Below are 19,289 nucleotides of genomic sequence, written 5' to 3'. Positions count from 1 at the left end.
TGTAAAGCCCTTTACACGGACGATGCAACAAGAACTGCAAATATTCTATGCATATCTATGAACTTTGTATGGAACCATATATTCTTGAATCCGTAGTTGGAGATGTAATAACTAATAAGCAAACAAAACCTACAAATCAGCATAAAGTTATCTGATATTTGCAAAACAAGTATGGAAGATACACAATACACAAGAAAGGATCTGCAAAAAAACATGTGTTACTTATGTACACGAGTTAGACGTTATACTTCTTTGTACGCCAATTAAAAATCTTAATTTTTTTTTATTTTTCGCCTTATTCTACGTTTGTAGAAAGAAGGTATTCAATAGATGCATTGAAAGTTTTACTCAAACTCAAACTCAAAATATCTTTATTCAAGTGGGTAACCAAGTACACTTTTGAATCGTCAAGTTAAATTAATCGTAAATTTACATTTACTACCAGTTCTCAAGTCAAGGGCGTAGAGCGGGTAAGAAGAACTGGCAAGAAACTTTCCGCCACTCTTTTTAATCGCCAAGTATTGTCATACAAATTGTTATACAAATTGCATTATCTACATAATGCATTATCTAGTTAAATAAAGTTTATTTCACAAAACAATTATTTTTACATAATTAAAGTTAAAAATTAAATTAAAATGGAAAAATTTAACTATGCTAACTTCAAGGTGTCGGTTTTCTGTGACGGTGTGCGGGTGTCGGTGTTTTGAGACGGTGTGCGTGCGCATCGTAAATATTTAAGCAAAAAGCGTTCATATTCATATCCTATGCTGATAAAATAATGCTTTACATTGTCAATGGCCGCTTGCATTCTTTTCTCCAATGGAAAATCTCCAAAGAACAAGCTGAAGTGACTCGCATTTTCTGACGTAAGGAGTTTGACGTTAAGTCGCGCTACCTGGAGTTTGCACTGTATTTTATTTAATATGCGATGCTTTAGCTTGTGATTGGTCAACAGTGTTCGAATCACGATCATCTTTCATATTAAACCCTTTGGAATACAATACTAATATAATCGATATATATATAAATAGAATAATATAATCAGGCGCGTTTCGCTTGAATGATGTAGCGTGATTGGTCAACCGCTATCGCGTGTCTGGGATTGGTCGAAAATCATGCGAAACGCGTCATCGTAACCTTACATCGAACCAATTCCACTTAGGGTCCTTCAATAAAAGAGCATACTCTGGCATTGAGTGTCCATGGGCGGCTCTCACTATCGCTCACGGTTATCACTTAACATCAGGTGAACTTCCAGCCCGTTTGTCCCCTGTTCTATAAAAAAAAGTTGATATTTTATACAAAGGGGTAGGTTTTCAAACAAAATAAAATTTCAAACAATATATTTCTAACAAAATTCAATCATACATTGACAATGCCGAATGTTTACTGAATATGAACAAGGAAATGATCACATGATTCACATTATTACCATACATGGTTCTAGGATTAAATTAATGTACAATTTAATTTTGGCAAATCCAACCTCTGTTCATCCAATTAAAATTATGACATTTGACCCATCGCCATTCAGAATAGGTCAGTTTTATAACATAGATTCAGTATAATGCGTTCAATCCGGTAATTGTGATACACGCGTAAACTAAAACTATATTTGTGGTTAACACTCCACTTTCATAATCTTATACTATAAAATTTATTACTTATATTATCTCTACTAAAATTGGGGTTGGTAGAAGGTGAAAGTTTTGGTAATAAAATTGAACAGAAAATTCAAAAATTGGGGTTGACACTTCGGGGTATAAATAATAATGTACGACTGATTCTCAGACTCACCAGAATATAGAAAAATAACAAAAAAAAAGTCGTACAAATTTAATTTTTGAACCTAAACTGGAATTACTATTAAATATTTTTCCTTTATCACTAAAAAACATGTGCATAGTTTGAGGCATTTCTACGCACTAATAAATAGTGGGATTTGTACCGTGTAACAGAAACGATATATTCCACGTTTTATTATTATTATATAATATATATATTAGTCATGGAATGTGATAAATGAAAATTTAAAAATCTAGGGGTAAAGACACTTAAGGCTAAATATTAAACTCTTGTATTTTAATCGCGTTAATAATTTTAACATGTTTGTCTTTTATAATCTGTGAAACTGTTCTAGGATACATCAAAGACAAACTTTCTTTTTTCTTTTTAAAGTGATGTATTTGTATTTTTTTTAGGCAGAACTAAATTATCATTTTAGAATAAAGATTTTATTCCTAACCTATTGGATTTTGGCAGACAGGAGTCATACTCAACGCTAAGTCTTTCAGAATCTTACACTAGGGTTTGGTGCTATTACTACAGTATTAGGAAACACTATAAAATAATTATTTATATGTAAGACAATTTGTTAGATTATAACAAAATTTTACATGGATTTATTTATTTTATTTCATAATAAACTAAACACTCATAATTTGTAATAGCTGTAAGCTGTCAGAACTGACTTATCGACGTAAATTGACAAAAATACCGTAGAAGTGTCAAGACCACAAAAACCTTTGACAATTAGACTGTTACAGATACTCTGTGCGGTAACTGTCAAAGAATACAGGCGTAAATGTCAAAAGTGTCAAATAATGACATAACGAAAAGGTAAATTAACACTGTTTTGACCTCCGTTACGACGGTTCATTTTGCGCACAGACTATCTGGTATTGACCTTAGTTCGACTACAATAATAATTTGGAATCAATGCTACCGTCGACATTAAGTTATTTGATAATATACATTGTAAAATGAACCTTAATACAGAGCAGCAAAGTTGAAACGTAAACGAATCACGTCATGTTATAATGAAATCTTGCTAACAATAGTATTGACGTGATAGTAATAGATACTTTAGAAGCGCACCGTGGGCATATTTGGAACTAAACGGCTCGAATAAAATACGTGTATACTACACAAATTATTTCGGGAACTAAAACGTAACACAACACATTTTCGAGCTGTCAAAAACTGACAATATCGTATAGATAACTATCGTAAATTTCATGCTGAAGGCAAAGTTGTTCTGACATATATTCCAGAAAATCTACTCTGGTATTAAACGATTAAACAATACATGAGCGTGATCATGGTGGAATATTAAGCTGAATAACAGTCATCCATACGCCACTTCTTCAACTATTGTCTCCCAAGAGTCTGTGGATTCAGTGTCCCGGGAGTCATCGTCCATATCGTCATCATCGTAATATGCCAGCTGAGGACAAATTGCTCATTAGGAACTATCTAAACTAAGGCTGAGATAGTGAAACGAAATACAAAACGATAACGAGCTCCGTTGAATTGCGATTTGTCACGCGTTACCACATAAGTGACCGCCCACAATAGCGTCATCCGAGCGCCGTCGTCGTGTCAGCGTCGACGCCGCGGCGACGTGACGCTAGCGCTGGCCGCGTGCCGTAAGGCCCCGGGCAACGCGGCGCCGCAACGTTTTTTTACGAACGCGACGCCAGAAAAAGCTTTCAGTAGCCGGCCAGCACTGCCGTGGCGTCGACATCGCTTCGACGCTGTCGACGTTGACACGACGACGATGCTAGTGTGGGGGGTTCTCTAATATGATGCGTCATAAAAATCAAAATCATATATATAACGCAATGTACACTTATGAACGTCAAAAAAGAAATATACATTAAATGCTTCTAATTTTACATTTGCTGCCAGTTCTCTCAAATCAAGGGCGTAGAACGGAAGAGAAGAATTGGCAATATCATAGTATTCTATATTATAAGTATACGTCAAACGCAAAGGTCCGTGTTTCGTCTTTCGTTGCACATTCTTTCGCCCCAGGTTAAAAGAAGATCTGTAACCCATAACCTTGTATAGAACATACATATTTCTGAGTCTAATACATTAATAATTTAATTTATAGACAAGAAGGTGACGCCTTCTGTAACACACGTTGTCTTTATTTGACTTGACGGTTTCCTCACAATATTTTCTTTTATCGTACGTGTTAACACATAGAAAATCATATAGTATACGTTCAGGATAGAAATCCAGGATCCTATTAAGAGTTAAGACCGATTTACATTATCTTAGTGTTTAGGAAAGCGCTTTAGTACAACTTGAAAGGCAAGTTCTTTAGCGTAGCGTTTACATGTTTCAACTAAAGTACTATCCTAAAGCACTCCCCTAAACAGTAAGATAATGTAAATCGGCCTTTACGCGCTTTACAAGGCTAAGGTTAGTGTAAATCAGTTGACAAGGGTAGCCAAATTCGCAGTTGTTTTCGTTTCTCCTTACTGCCTAGCCTACCTTTTTAGTACATATCATGCATCTAGCATCTAGCATGGGATATTTTGCTATGCTACTTCAGAGACGGTTCGGTTTTCCGTAATGAAAAGGTTTTTCTGTGATTTTTCTCTATATAAACCTTAGAGTTCAAGTTATAAGTTCTTAACTAACAAATAAAAAATAGGGGTTGATCCGTAGAGGGTAGGTGAAAATAAAGGTTTGTATGTATTTAAATTTTAAAAAAAATTTGGGGGACACCCCTTATCACTTAGGGGTTTGCAATGTAGATAGTAGCCGATTCTCAGACTTACTGAATATGCATAAAAAAATCATAAGAATCGGTCAAACCGTTTCGGAGGTGTATGGGAACGAACATTGTGACACGATTATTAGATTTTACTATTAGAAGTAAATAAAAATAAAGTTGCATACGTGTCGTCTATAAACGGCTCGTAAGTTACTAAAACTCGGGCGATGAGCGCGTAACCAAAGAAATGCCATTAAGGCAATAGACGTTGCCCCCTAATACGCCGCCATTTTTGCAGACAAGTAAGCTTTCCCAACCGAAGCATTTTGTTTTATGTGCCAGCGGAACATGGAGCTAACTCATAACTATACATACACATACATAACTTAGGATAATAGTATCATTAGTAATCTATTAAATTTTCTCCGTATTCATTACCATTAGGTTTAAAATCAGCAGAATTTTCCAAATTCCGTCTGCAAAAACCAACCTAGGAGTTCAGGCACCTCTCTTTCCAATTCGCTATTTTAACGGATTAAATAGTACCGTACAGCTGGATATATTCGGTAGTGGGCTTTTAAAGAAAGCATTGTTAATTGCCTATCTCATACCTAATCCGCTGTTTTGCTGGTAATTTTTTTTGCTGAACAATAAGCAAAAATTACTAGTATTTTAATTTTGGAACATTTATGTTTACCAATATTGTCATATATGTATTTTAGGAAATATACCTTGTAACATATACTGTAAACATAGTATTATATGATGTGGCAAACTTCAATTTATAAATTTATTTACAAAGTTTTTTAAATCTCCAAATGAATCTATGGCGACATTTATCCTTATTAAATTATTTTTTGAACAGCTACAAATGGCGCTAAACTTGCTACATTTCTAGTCTTTGTCTTTCGTGATATATTTAAATATATAATACATATAAGTAAGAGGATTAGTATCATAGTATTTTTGTTTTGAGAATAAAATCAGAACTTTTTCTATTTAATCTAGCAATTTCATTAAATGTGATTGGTTAACAACAAACTCAACTTAACTCTAAAACTACACATCGATTTGTAAAACTAGTTTTTTTAAGTCCTGGGCTTAGTTGCTTTAACGTGCGCCTATTCTTAGCTTATAACTCAACTAGACTTTTCTGTTAAGTGCACATTCGTACGGTGATGGAAAACCTTGTGAGGAAACCGACCTTAGACCCAAAAAGTCGACGGTATGTGTTGGGCACAAAAGGCTGATCAGCTACTTTAGAAAAATAAATCACGATACACACATCTATGGCAAAGACCGCCAGTTGCAGCGCCATTGTTTTAAATAGATTAACGGATGGTATAAATAGTTTATTTTAAAATTTATCAATTACCAAAAATAACTACTATATAACTATGAAACCTCATTCTCATTCAGTTCTTGTACGGTTTGGATTCGAATCTGGAACATCCAGGCTTGCCCCAATAACGCCATCGTACCGCTGAGGAGTAACGGCATACTGAACCGGCATTTCCAGGCCAGATTCATGAGGAAAAGAAACAGACTTTTGCGCCCGGCCGTCATTGGATAGCTGAAAATATATATATTTTTTTATTGTTGGCTAAAACTGTGTTTATTAGAAATAACACTCTTTATTATTGGTCCCGTAAATAAGGACGTCATTGGCCGAAGTTTTTAGGTTTGCTAAAGTGCGAACATTATTACGTACATCTGACCAAGTTACGAATTGAGAATTACATATTAACGAAATAGTTAAATAACGTTAAAAGGTCGTGAGCGGTAAGGACGCGAAAATAAATCATCTAACGTGATAGAACTTTACTTGTAGATTTTGCTCACTCAGGCTTTCTTAGTTTTATAAGCGTGGCGATTTCCTAAATCGTCGGAGTTACGCCCCGAGAGTATAGCCAGAGGTAGGCAGTCTCTTCTTACTTTGCATTCATTTTTTTCATAGCAATTAACATTTCATTATTTCGCTTATATTCTATTGTTGTACGCGAGTGGTTAATTAAGAGTAAAACTAAAATCCTCTGTTATTGAAAGCACCCTGATGACCCAGGAACCGTACGTTTTGGTCCTTCGAGCCGGATGAGGGAGCAAAATATACACTGTACAGTCTTAGTGCATACAATAATATAGTCTATATTCAAATCAAATATAATTTATTCATATCGCTATGCACACTTATGAACGTCAATACGTTTTTGACTGACGGGAGTCAGACTTAACGCAAGGTCTTATTTGTGTAGAAGAAACGGGCTGGATCATCTGATTTTCAGTTTTACCGCCGCCCGTAGACACACACTGCTTGCCGGCCACGCACTCCGAAAGGCGTAAATATAATGAATATCACTATGGGTATTTTTTATTAGATGTTGTGTCGTTATATTAACTTATCAAATTATTTTTTGTAACAAAATTTCAATAAAACAATTGATTGCTGCACTATAAATGTCACAGGCTCCCGAAAAACAGTTTTCACTACATCAGTGATACACATGTTAAATATTAAGTTATAACAATTAAATATTATTATTGCCACTTCCAAAAACTATTCAAAATAGTTCGAAGGCTGTTGCCCTAACTTCACTTATCTATACTTGTCACATTTTTTTTTTAAATAAAATATGAACAAAAACCTCACGGTGAAGGTCAAACGTATAACCGCATAGACGGCGCATTCCACGTGATGACGCCGTTCCAAGTCGTTGGCAACTTATATTGTTCCTGGGCAAAACCCAGCACTTCATATAAACTAAGCATAGTGACGTAGACTCTAAGTTATAAATAGGAATTGGAACGTATACCTGTTTAAACTAAAATTGTGCGATTTGTTGGATGTAATCACTGTTATAAGACAGAAAATGTTGAGTTTATATCTCCCGCCATAAACAAGAACATTCCGATAGAGTACACAGATAACCAATAGCTTGTAGTTAAATTTTCATCTAGGTATATCTAGACTATATTACTATTGCACAATTTATCGCTTAGACTACTTTCACAAACGCACTATCAAGGGCTTGAAAGTAGAGTGAGGTTATATGGCAATAGGTGTATCTTACCCACAGTTATGTGAACCGAAATTATTTCCCTGTTGAGTCGAAGTCGAACGTATTTACGTGTGAAAATATGAACAAATCTTGGATTCGGTTAAATAAGACGTTCATTGCACCGGCCTATACAAAGGCGGATGTAACATCATATCATAAATAAGAATGTTAATACTGAATTATTAAATATGGGTTTTCATTAAGTACATTGATAGGTAAATGTTTTTTTGAGGTTATACTTTTTTTAGCGATAGGGAAAAATTATGAGAATTTTGACGATGCGCGCACACACCGTCACAAAATACCCACACACTGAAGTTAGTATAGTCATTAGTCAACATTTAATTATGTAGAAATATTTTTTGTGATATTTAAATAAACTTTATTTAACTAAACAATGCGTTATAATAAAACCTTTAATGTATTAAATACCTTTTTTCTATTGTTAGTGTCGTTATTTCTACAAACGCAGAATAAGGCGAAAGATAATTTTTTTTAAAAGATTTTATCTTGTTACGCCAAAGAAGTATAACTTCTAACGCGTGTACATAAGTAGACACACATGTTTTTTTGTATATATTATGTATTCCATCTTTCGCTTTATGTTAGGTATAATTGTTTTTTGGTTAGATTTGTCGAAACCGAACCTTAAAACAGCTCCAATTTTTTTTTCTACATATTTTCATCACTCGGCAATGGTGTACCATTAATATGATGGTGCAAGCTCTTTAACCCTATATTAAGGAGGCGGCTTTGGACCACTAATGTAATTCACTGGGACCCACTGGGAACTGAGACAATATCATTAACTTTTCGGAAAAATGACTAATAATGTAAAATTCTTTAAGACAAATTTGCGCGCCATCGTGTGTGGCAGAATATGCGAACGATTTACGATTGTATCACCTTAACATTTTGTACCATATTCTTGCACTAATAAATTATTATTACATGTAATATTATTGGTACCTACCTAATATTACTTAGGTACATACAAGTCATAAACAACGATTCAAAAAAATTGGAGCAGTGATTCGACAAATTTACCGTTTTTTGTTGTAAGTATATGTTAACGTAAAATTGTAAAAACCGTTAGATTGTAATCTATCGGTTATCGGTATTCGGACACTAACTTAGTTATCATTCAAACTTCTTTGGTCAATTACAGATTAATTTTACTTCCCAACAATTTCATATAACTACCGAATAATAATACGTTAAATTGCAAGCAGTATGTTGAGTTGACAATCTTTCGACAGTTTACAATCTCGCGAGATAGATTACAATCTAACGGTTTTTACAATTTTACGGTGACATATATAATTTATGTTAGCTGTGGCATTACGAAATAAATAAATATGTATAAAGATTTGTATTTTCGTAAGCCCAAACCCTTACTTTATATATTCACTATTGGATGTGTGCATCACTAAGTAAAGGGCTATATTTAGAAAGAATAAAGCGATACAATATGTCCAGCGCGGGTGCGAAGCTAGGACATGCCACTATACACTTGTATAGGGAATAGGTTCGCATCAGACGTACCAAGATAAAAACATAATAAGATCGTAGTTTTAATTTGGTCTCTTAATTCAAAATGTATAGGCCATTTCTCAAGGAAGACTTTTATACGACACCATATAATAAATGTTGAACGGCAAACGGGCAGGAAACTCGCATTGCCCGTAACCCATACAATGTACATGAGTGCGTTGCCAACCTTTCGAAAATGGGACGACTCATTGGTCTAGTGGTTAGTACCCCTGACTGCGAATCCATGGGTCCCGGGTTCGATCCCCGGCTAAGGCGAACATCGATGTGATGAGCATTTGGTGTTGTTCTTAGGTCTTGGGTGTTTAAATATGTATTTATATGTATATCTATCTATAATATGTATGTATATCCGTTGCCTAGTACCCATAACACAAGCTTCACCAGCATAGCATGGGACTAGGTCAATTTGTGTGAATTGTCTTTAAAAAAAAAATCTTTTTTTTGATGTACCTTAAGTCGAATTAATTCGTAAATACCTCGTCATCTGATTCCACATAGTGGTGGTGAACGGCAAAAAGATCCTGAGGAAACGCGAAATGTTAACTAGTCTGATTATGTAAAAATAACTGTGGTATCGATCTTATTGCGTAAAAGCATTGGTTAATTTCATGGGCAGTGATGTGTGTAAAGTTTCGTTTAATTAATTTATCGACTAAAACATGTTTGCTGCATAATTTAGGTTTTATCTTTAATTAAATACCAGTTTGATGGTAACAATTGTTAAAAAATCCTAACAAAAAAATCGGAACTGCAACCTCACCTGACGATAACTTTAAAAATTAAATGAACGAAATGTCGTTGTAAAACACGTTTTACGTAAAAAAATTATAACCTTAATTAAAATTGTTATTAACATTTAAAGTTGATTATTATTTCCATTAATTACTTTTATTTCATGATGTTGTGTAATAATTATTTGCGTCATGCGTTTTGTATTTTTCATCTTTGAAAAGTAATAAAGCGAATATGAATGTAACTCATTTGAACTAGAAATAATAGGGTAAGTAAAAAAACGTTCAACATTAAGCGTTTATTATTATGAATTGCATTCATACATAATAATATATTAAATACAATAAGAGTAAATAGGATACTGCAATTTGAGTACGGAAATACAATTCCACAATACATGAAACATGTAAGCATATTAATAGATAGCATCAAGTTAAAACATACCTATGTACCTACAATACAAGAATTATTATATAAGATCACAATACCGCATAGATAGAATAAAGCTACACACACATATTGAGTATATAATTAGAATCTATTCATCATCAAAGAAATCAACATGATCTCCCGACTTAAATTTACCAGCTACTAAAACTTTGATACATTTTCTAACTGTTGTTTCGGCTTTTAACAGAGTACCTTGTTTTTTGAAGGTGGTGAATACGTCTCGGAGATTCTCATTAACAGTCTTATCAATGACAACATCAATCATAGTGGTTTCCACTGGCCCAGGGGAGTAATTAAGTACTATCATGTCCTTTTTCTCCTCTGCAAGGACCCTAAAGTACATTTCACGAGCAGCTTTGCCACTACAATAAAATGCCATGCCGCTCATTGGTTTAACAGCACACAGGGAAGTAATATTGACAATGATAATCCTGTCCTCAACTTCTTCAAACAGTTTCAAAAACTGAGTGTTCAATGATATCACTTTAAAGACATTCAAGTCATAATATGACCTCATCTCATTAACATTTTCTATACAAGATGTTTTAATGGACATGTTGCCCAGAGATCCAACATTATGGAAGATTATATTGGCTGTGAAATCCGTCACTTTGTGTCCACTCAATGCCTGGCTAATAATATCATACATCTCCTGTTCAGTAGCCACAGATAAATCAATGGATTTGTAGATAACTTTAACATTATCAGATTCACAGAGTTTTGCGGTTTGAGCTAATTCTTCTGTTTTACGTGCCAAAAGCAACAACACAGAATTTGGGCCAAATAATTTTGAAAACTCAATAGCAATAACTTTTCCAATGCCTTGTGAAGCCCCAGTCACAATGCAGAAGGTGGGTCCTGTTAGATCAATGTTAGATGATGATGATGCCATGATTACTTACTGTTAGTTTATTCTTGGATGAGTTTCTCAGAGTCAGTATCACCAATGACAGGGTCAAGATCGCAACCTTCTCTTAGGAGACGATCAAGGCAGTCAGCTCTGTAAGCAGCTAGGTCTTCAACTACTTTATTTTTCTTTCTTAGGGCTTTTAGTTTTCTTTCTGTAAAAATATATTTTAAATGAAAAATTGCTTGCAAAAAAACACATGCGAAGCACTTAACGATAAAACAAAAAAGAAGTATAATTTAACAAAGGGTACGTAACCTTACGATAATTATTGCCCCTCATATGAAACCAATTAAACGTGATAAAAATTATAGATAATGAGAAATATATAAACATCGGATAATTAACTCACCGAGGACGGCGAGGTACTCGGCAGAATCAGTCAATTTATCAAACTTCTGTTCAGGCTTGAAATTATCTTCAAATTCTGCTGGAACTTCTGGTATACTAATTTTACAACCCCAAGGATCCATGTAAATCTAAAATCAATGCAGAATCAGTATTTTTATTCGAGCTAAGAACATAATATACAAAAGATTTTTATAAGATTATGAGGGAGTCGTCACGTATTGACTTACTTGAAGGCTCGAAGCCGAATGCCTGCCGAGTTTATTTTGATTTAGTTTTATTGCAGATTAGATCTCACGACTATTCCAGTCTCGACGACATAACATTCAATATCTATCGAGTAATAACAAAAAACTTAATTTGCAAATACGGGCGAAAGTGTATAAATTAATTTTGACAATATAAAAACCGAAAACTAGAAGCAACGAATGACGTTGAAAATTGACAAAACTACGCTCAATACTTATGACATATGTCATATAACAGTTACAGAATATTAAATTATTATTTTCCCACTATAGTTTACTGCCATCTAGGCATTAAGTTCAACATTATAAGGTCAATTCACTAGGTCCTTTTAATTTTAAACTGCGAACTAGAGGGCCAAGACAAGTAGAAAAAGAATTTAATTTAAGGGGGTAAATTTTACTTTAATTTCTGATCGTCGCTTAAAGTTTAATTTAGAGAAATATATAAATAATATGAATTTAAGCTGCGTTTTAATTGCAGTCCTTAAAAAAATTGCACCTTTTTGCCAAGTAATATTTAGATACAATATACCTACTTTAAATATTTTAAAACGTACCTAGCGTACCATTGTTTACTTTACTTGTTCTACGAATGAAATTTTAATAATAATTAAGACCTTTAGAAAGATAACAAACTCTTGCCTTACAGAAAATATTTGCAATGTTGGCAAAATGTAACTCATAGCGTAAAAATTATAAGGATAACGATTGATTTCTTTGTTTTTGATGATGTAGCTCACATAATATTATATTTTAACAATAAGATAAATAACAATATTTACCTAGTTTTTTTGTTATAGTTAATTCTAATTTCTAATTCGAATCCAGTTTGAATAAATTGTAGTATGTACCATCGTTAACATTTTTATATTTTTGTTATTTCCCATATACTCAATTACCTAAAGAGATTTTGAGTATCTACAATTATCGTAAAAGAGTACATAGGGTGTATAACAATATATATTATTCAATTTTTATAAAATATAATACTCGTATAATATTAATTCATAATCATAGAACGCTGAAAGCTTATTATAAGTAAAGGAAATAAATGTTTACAATGAATAGCATTCTTTAGTTTCTTTAATTAAGTCCATACAAAATACTATGACGCAAAACATCAACAACTCAGTACTGTACAAAATAGCTCCACTCTGCAGGCGGTCGCGATTACAAAACGCTTTGTTTATTAGAACACGCAATATCCGACCCTATTTCAATGACATAAGCGTTGGTACACACTTCAATGGACTGGTGATTCTAATGACATTCACAACAATATAACCTGCATGCAAAAGTAGCCTCTATTCGACTGCAATATGTTTGGTTTTGGTTCAATATTGGATAATGATAAAAACAGTTTTCACGGAGCTGTGAGCGGTCGCTCTAGACACGGCTGCCCTTGCCCCGCGTCCCGCACCAAATTCCCCCCCGCACCTCAAATCTCATACCCCGCGCGTGTCGCGCAATCAAAGATAAACAAAACAGACTCATTCACGAATAGATTCCATTCAAAACCTACTTATTCCCAGCTCTAAGAAGTTTTGACTTAGAATTAGTTTATATGTATTAGGTGAATTTTACAATTTCATGGTAGTTTTTTGCGTCTGTTCCCACGAGAATGTAAGTGTGTGCTCCTATTTCACCATGCCTACTGATGATAGATGACAAATCTATTTTTTAAATTGTTAATTAACTATAGATTACTTAAGATATCATGTGGAACATGGTGTAAAACAAAAAACTTGGCGATTTAAAAGAGGGGCGGAGAGTTTATTGCTAGTTCTTATCGTCCGTTCTACGCCGTTGATTTGAGAACTGGCAGTAAATGTAAAATTAGAAGCATTTAGCATTTAATATGTATATCTTTATTGACATTCATAAGGGTACATTGTGTTACCTAAATTAATAAATAATTTTGACTTTTACTTTTACAATATCATTATCAATAAATAAAGTAAATTAATAACCTTAATATTTTCTAATTTATTGGTCATTTTCCAAAAACTTATAAGAAAATCACCCTAGTTAAAAATAACAATCTTATTAGTTTACCATTTAGGCTATCTGTTGTAGCTATTCTATGTGAAATACGTAGCGCCGACTCGCAACGCCATTCTGGATATTTTGACGGGAAGGTCGGTCACGTGACCCGTCGCGGCGAAGCGGGGCGCGGGGTGTGGGGCGCCGGCTAGACTCTCCAGTAGCCGAGCCATCCGTCTGCTGCTTTGACTGTGACCGCTCGGAATCCACGCCTTTACGCATAGATATAACGCGCCATATTCGTCCCGTCACCTGTGTTTTATTGATTAGTTGATAATCGCATAGGAAAATGTCAGCCCAGTGATGAGTTCGTCGCTTATTTTTGCACGGATCTGTCGACGGGGCGGCGGAGCAGGCGCGGGGAAGGCGGGCGCGGCGCGATCCGTCGCAGACATGCTCCGACCGCTGTCGAGGCGTCTCGCGTACGCGCGGCCGTTCGCGCGCTAGTCGGGCGTAGCTCGCGACCATGGATATTGTGACGCCTCACATCAGTTCGGTGCTAAGAACCTATCAAGCCAGTGCACCGCGGAGCCTCCAAGGCCCCGGCGTGGGGCGCGCAGGTCCGCCGTCGGCGCCGCCGCCACCGCTGCCTCGAGCCGCGCCGCCCATTCTCCTCGCCGCCGATCCAGTGCTAGGCGAACGCGGCGAGACTGCTCTCGAAGGAGAGCCGATATCTTGCTTCAGTGTCGGTGGCGAACGTCGACTCTGCCTCCCGCAGATTCTGACCTCGGTTCTGACGGACTTTAGTTTGGAGCAGATCAATCGCGTGTGTGATGACTTACAAATATACTGTTCGAGGTGCACGCCAGAGCAATTACACGAGTTGAAGTCGACGGGTGTGCTGCCCAGGACGGCTCCGTCTTGCGGTTTGATAACTCAGACAGATGCGGAGCGGCTTTGCGCGGCTCTATTGCACGCCCCGGCGGCGGCAGCCAAAAAGTTGCCTGGATTTCGGGTGTATCATGAGTGTTTCGGGGGTGCGCGAGGTGTTTGCGCGCCAGAACTAGGACTAGTGCAGTGTGTGGAATGTCGCGGGATCTATGTTCCGCGTCGGTTCGTGTGCCATACTCACACGACCGAGCATCGCACGTGCCATTGGGGATTCGATTCGGCGAGATGGAGGCGGTTCCTTCTGGTTTCGGATGATGAACGGGACAAGGAAAAGTGTGAAGCTTTGTTGGACGATGTAGCCACGAGGGATCCGAGGGAAACGCACGCTGTACCATCGCACCCTCTGGTGAAACAACTGCCGATCAAAAGAAAGCAGGTAAAGTGACCTTGATATCATCGATTTTCTACTAGCTATTATTACGTTATTATTACGGTTTCGTTCATCATTCTTTGTCACATGTATTGAATACTTCATTCTAATTGGTATCTTATTAGAATTTGTCGTGTATGATACGAGATTATGCATAAAACGGCTGATTGACGTCACAGCGTCTGTCTCCGATAAAACGAGGGCACGTCAATTTTGCGAATAAAATGTAAGTACGTACTCGACTGATAAGTCAAGGACTTTATAAAATAAAATATATATTTTAACATTAAAAACTACGCATTAAAAAAGATAACAAATTTACGTTATTTTTTAAGTAGATCACAAAACTTAAAAGGATTACCTACTAGCTTTGGCATTGGGCGTACTCAATTAAATGCTATAGATAATAATAGTTAGAGGTAGCCAGAGACAAAGCACTCCATGCACTCCATAGACTGCAGAACAAGGCAAAGCGAATTTGTTTAGTAGAGTTATTTTAAACAACAAACCTCAGTCATTGGACACCGAACTTGTCAGATTTAAATAATCTTTCGCTTTTATTATTATTTATTCATTTCAATAAAAACCTAATCTCAATTGCATTGTTTAAGCTGTCTCACAGCTTAAACAAAAACCAATGAATGAGTCTAATTTTATGATTAAACTAGTAGACTTGGCCAAGCGTTGCTGTGGCTAAGATTTTTGTTATATTACATAGTAGTAAACTATTCAAGAGAAAAGGCAGGAGAACACCAATCCACCATGCTTTTTTGGTGGTTATGCCATTAAATTGTAGCTTATGTGAAACGGTGGTAATTATTTTGATAAGGATCAATAAAGAGCCTTTTCTAGCGGTGGTATTTTAATAAAAAAGAAATAATAAAAGGACGCTTATTGTGACGTAACTATAAAAGATAGAGACATGCTATCGCGACAATTTTTATAGATAGTGATGTGTCCTAAAAAACTTTAATACATCATTTTGTTCTATCATTAATAGTTTTTGCAGCGCACACGATTGAAAGAAGTTTTTTGTTTATTTTTTTGTTAGATGGGTGATTCTCTTATAAGAGGTAACTATGGTGGCAATCTATTTAAAAGTGGTTTTTTAATCTATATGTTGCTATTTTGTGCAATGAATCACTTCTCTTAAATGTCCTTTATTAAATAACATTATAATTAAATGTCTCATTAAAGCATATTTTTGTAAAACTCGTTATATAGTCTAAAAAAGTCTCTACCCTGGCCTGTCCCCTTACCGGTTTCAGCTTAACTAGCATACAATACATACAATATTTGTATTATTTGCTAAAACAAACTATGTTTACCACAAACGTAATTAAATATACTTTAATATTATTAAAGAAAAATTGAAAAATATTTGCTTATTTTCAATAATTTTTAAAACTTAATTGTTGTCCCGCTTTTTTTGTGTATCTACCCTGGCAATATTCGCACGCTGCTACAATATAAAATATAAGACGGCCACATTACCGAACTCGCTCATTGACAATTAACAACGTGAAGTTCGCAATACTAAGCACAGAAGCGGTTAGATCGACGCAATTTGCCAGTTTTTGTGTCACGTCCGTGCGATGTAACGGTTTCGCAAGGTCATTGTGTCTCTCCACTGGTAAGTAATAAAAGTTATAATAATCATTTTATTCATTTGCAATTCCTGTCGTAATTTAGTAATACTGTAATAGTCAAAGCTTGCTTTATTATTCATTGAAAACTTTCTTGGATAAACCAAAATAATGTATTATGTTATGAAAACGTCTTTCCCCTGGCGTCTTTCCCCTGGTAAGATTACTATCAGGGGAGATACTTACTGACCAGGGGAGATATGTATCATAGTAATTGTGCCACCTATTTAATGTCCGTGTGTTGCACACGCCTATGTGGATCTGATTCTTACGGCACTATTCCAAGCCAAAGTTACATCAATATCAAACCATCAAAATCTTCTTCAAATTTGTTGCAATAGGTGTAACGAACAGTGTCTATCGCGAGATTGCATTGTAAAAATAATTATCTACGTGATTTGATTATACAGTTAGAAGACAACTTGGAGTATTTTCTTCACCATGAACTGAATATAGTCCACCAACATTCTGCTTTTAAAATTAATAAGACAAATTTGACAGTAAGAGAAGCTGTGATTCACGTGAACCTTAGTGACTTTAAACAAAATACGCAGAAGAAATTCCATTTTGGAGGTGCACGTCAACAGATAAGTCTGTACACAGTTGTAACTTACACGAAAGAAGAGGCATCAGGTGAAGTAAAGACAACATGCTATTGTTCGATGTCACAGATTTTGTTACATACGCCTCCAGCTATATGGGCACACTTACAGCCAATTTTGAACAGCTTGCCACCAGAAGTAGAGATCCTCCATTTTTGGAGCGATGGACACAATATCGCACTCATTTAATAGAAGTTTACCCAGCTCGACTTTACCTGGAATTACCATGAAGCTGGACACGGTAAGGGAGCTTCAGATGGTGTTGATGCTGTTTGCAAAAGATCAGCCGACCTATTGGTAGCTAGTGGCAAAGATATAGCATGTCTGAGCGATTTGTCAGATGCTATTCAGAAAAACTGTCCTGGCATTAATGTTTTCGTTATGACAAAGATATTTTAGACAAAGACGCTTTGCTTGCTAGTGCTAAAACACTCATAAAGACTTTTGCTGGTACTTTGCGCGTCCATCAGGTGTCATGGAACATTGAAGATCCGACAACATTGAAAATGAAGTCTTTAAGCTGCTTTTGCAATGAAGATATACATTGCGATCATTCTAAGCTTAGTGTCATGACATACTTGTCTAATAAAAAATCTCGTCTCCGAGTCAAAGATGTTTACGTCCCTGATTCAGAGTCCGAAAACGAGACTCCTTTTGACATTGAACAAATAATAACTTCAAAAGATCGCAAGCACCAAATAAAAAATATTCAACAACCGTTGACATCCAAAGAAACGCTTAAAAACGGCGCATTTAGTCTGATTAATAATAAATATGATAAAAAAATGTTGCCTGATTATAAATTTCAAGAACAATCTTTGTTGAAAAAGTTGATTATTTCAATTGTATTCTTTGTTTTATTGCTTCTAATTATCTCCCCTGGTCAAATACGTATCTACCCTTATCTTCATGTCTCTACCCTGCCCGATGTATTTACCCTGGCCCTCTAAAAAGTGACAAAATATGTTTTAAGTAACTTGCCCTTACGTGAGTAGATACACAAACGAGCCAAAAATCATAATATATATGTATAATGGATAAACTCCAACTTTTCTCCTTGGCCGTCTCCTCCATACACGAAAAACCTCTTATATAAGAACTACCCAGATACCCAAGGTGTAAAAAAATATTGAAGTTTTAGTAAGCATCCCTAATTTTTTTTTAAATGAAACATAGCCTATGTCACTCGGGAATATAAGAATTTTTGAAATCGGTCTAGTAATTTTGGAGCCTATTCATTTCAAACAAACAAAAAATCAAACCTTTCCTCTTTATAATATTAGTATAGATATAGATAGATGAAATCGTATAGAACTGACGTACCGCGTACTAATTTCTTGTCGAAATTGATACCTTGTGTAAACCACACCCTCGTCAAATCGCACGCAATATCGTTGCATGCACTTAGAGTATGCGTACTGTGTAATTATGGACATCTTTTGTGATTAGGCTAGCTTTACATTAAAATAAACAGTAAACACAGTGTAACACTGGTGTAAATAGTTTCGTGGATGAACAAATGTTAAAGAAATTGCGTATTATTCCGTAAAGAATCTTCGTGTTGACTCATATAGAGTATGTAGAAAAATACCACGTGTTATTTAATCAATGACATACTATAATACACGACTTTAGTATTATGAGCGTGCATTCCGAAACGGGCTTAATAATTTTAATTGGTCTTGAAAGTGAGGAAGCATATTACTTTTATGTTAAATAGTTGATGTAATTACAATAACTAACCTTAAAATATAATAACTAAAATATTATTAAAAGGAGTCCTTTTATTACCACATCAAAATACAGTCAAATATTTAGGAATGCATTTAGACCGCAGACTACTTTTATGTTACATTTAAGTTGATGTAATTACAATAACTAACCTTAAAATATAATAACTAAAATATTATTAAAAGGAGTCCTTTTATT

At 35.2% G+C, this 19,289-nt stretch overlaps 3 protein-coding genes and 1 long non-coding RNA gene across 4 annotated transcripts in view; 1 reads left to right on the top strand and 3 right to left on the bottom strand.

Moving 5' to 3' along the window:
• Window positions 1–2,203: 2,203 nt before the first annotated feature.
• Window positions 2,204–7,452, bottom strand: LOC125060734. Its single transcript, XR_007118913.1, has 3 exons — window positions 7,324–7,452; window positions 5,918–6,086; window positions 2,204–3,229 (listed from the first exon to the last, which is right to left on the bottom strand). It is a non-coding gene; the product is annotated as an uncharacterized LOC125060734 (long non-coding RNA).
• Window positions 7,453–10,138: 2,686 nt separating this feature from the next.
• LOC125060731 (sepiapterin reductase) lies at window positions 10,139–11,197 on the bottom strand. Its single transcript, XM_047665757.1, has one exon. The coding sequence runs from the start codon at window positions 11,195–11,197 to the stop codon at window positions 10,394–10,396; it is 804 nt and encodes a 267-aa protein (XP_047521713.1). The 3' UTR covers window positions 10,139–10,393.
• A 10-nt stretch (window positions 11,198–11,207) lies between these two features.
• On the bottom strand, window positions 11,208–11,974 carry LOC125060733. The gene is made up of 3 exons (XM_047665758.1): window positions 11,791–11,974; window positions 11,565–11,691; window positions 11,208–11,366 (listed from the first exon to the last, which is right to left on the bottom strand). Exons 2-3 carry the CDS (start codon window positions 11,683–11,685, stop codon window positions 11,215–11,217), a joined length of 273 nt encoding a protein of 90 aa, XP_047521714.1. The 5' UTR covers window positions 11,686–11,691; window positions 11,791–11,974; the 3' UTR covers window positions 11,208–11,214.
• A 1,972-nt stretch (window positions 11,975–13,946) lies between these two features.
• Window positions 13,947–19,289, top strand: part of LOC125060657 (ski oncogene) — a 77,052-nt gene continuing 71,709 nt past the window's right edge. Inside the window, exon 1 of the mRNA XM_047665646.1 lies at window positions 13,947–15,118. Within this exon, the coding sequence (XP_047521602.1) occupies window positions 14,318–15,118 (801 nt within the window). The 5' untranslated portion in view covers window positions 13,947–14,317. The remainder of the gene's footprint in view (window positions 15,119–19,289) is intronic.

The sequence above is a fragment of the Pieris napi genome, chromosome 22 (genome assembly GCF_905475465.1).
Source record: "Pieris napi chromosome 22, ilPieNapi1.2, whole genome shotgun sequence".
Lineage (NCBI taxonomy): Eukaryota > Metazoa > Arthropoda > Insecta > Lepidoptera > Pieridae > Pieris > Pieris napi.
Note: the sequence above shows the minus strand (reverse complement) of the source record. Positions and strands in the feature narration are given on the sequence as shown.

Coding starts and splice junctions, on each gene's coding strand:
- LOC125060733 (XM_047665758.1), bottom strand. CDS start 11,685: ATGGATCCTTGGGGTTGTAAAATTAGTATACCAGAAGTTCCAGCAGAA. Junction 11,367..11,564: donor CGAGTACCTCGCCGTCCTCG/GTGAGTTAATTA, acceptor ATATTTTTACAG/AAAGAAAACTAAAAGCCCTA.
- LOC125060731 (XM_047665757.1), bottom strand. CDS start 11,197: ATGGCATCATCATCATCTAACATTGATCTAACAGGACCCACCTTCTGC.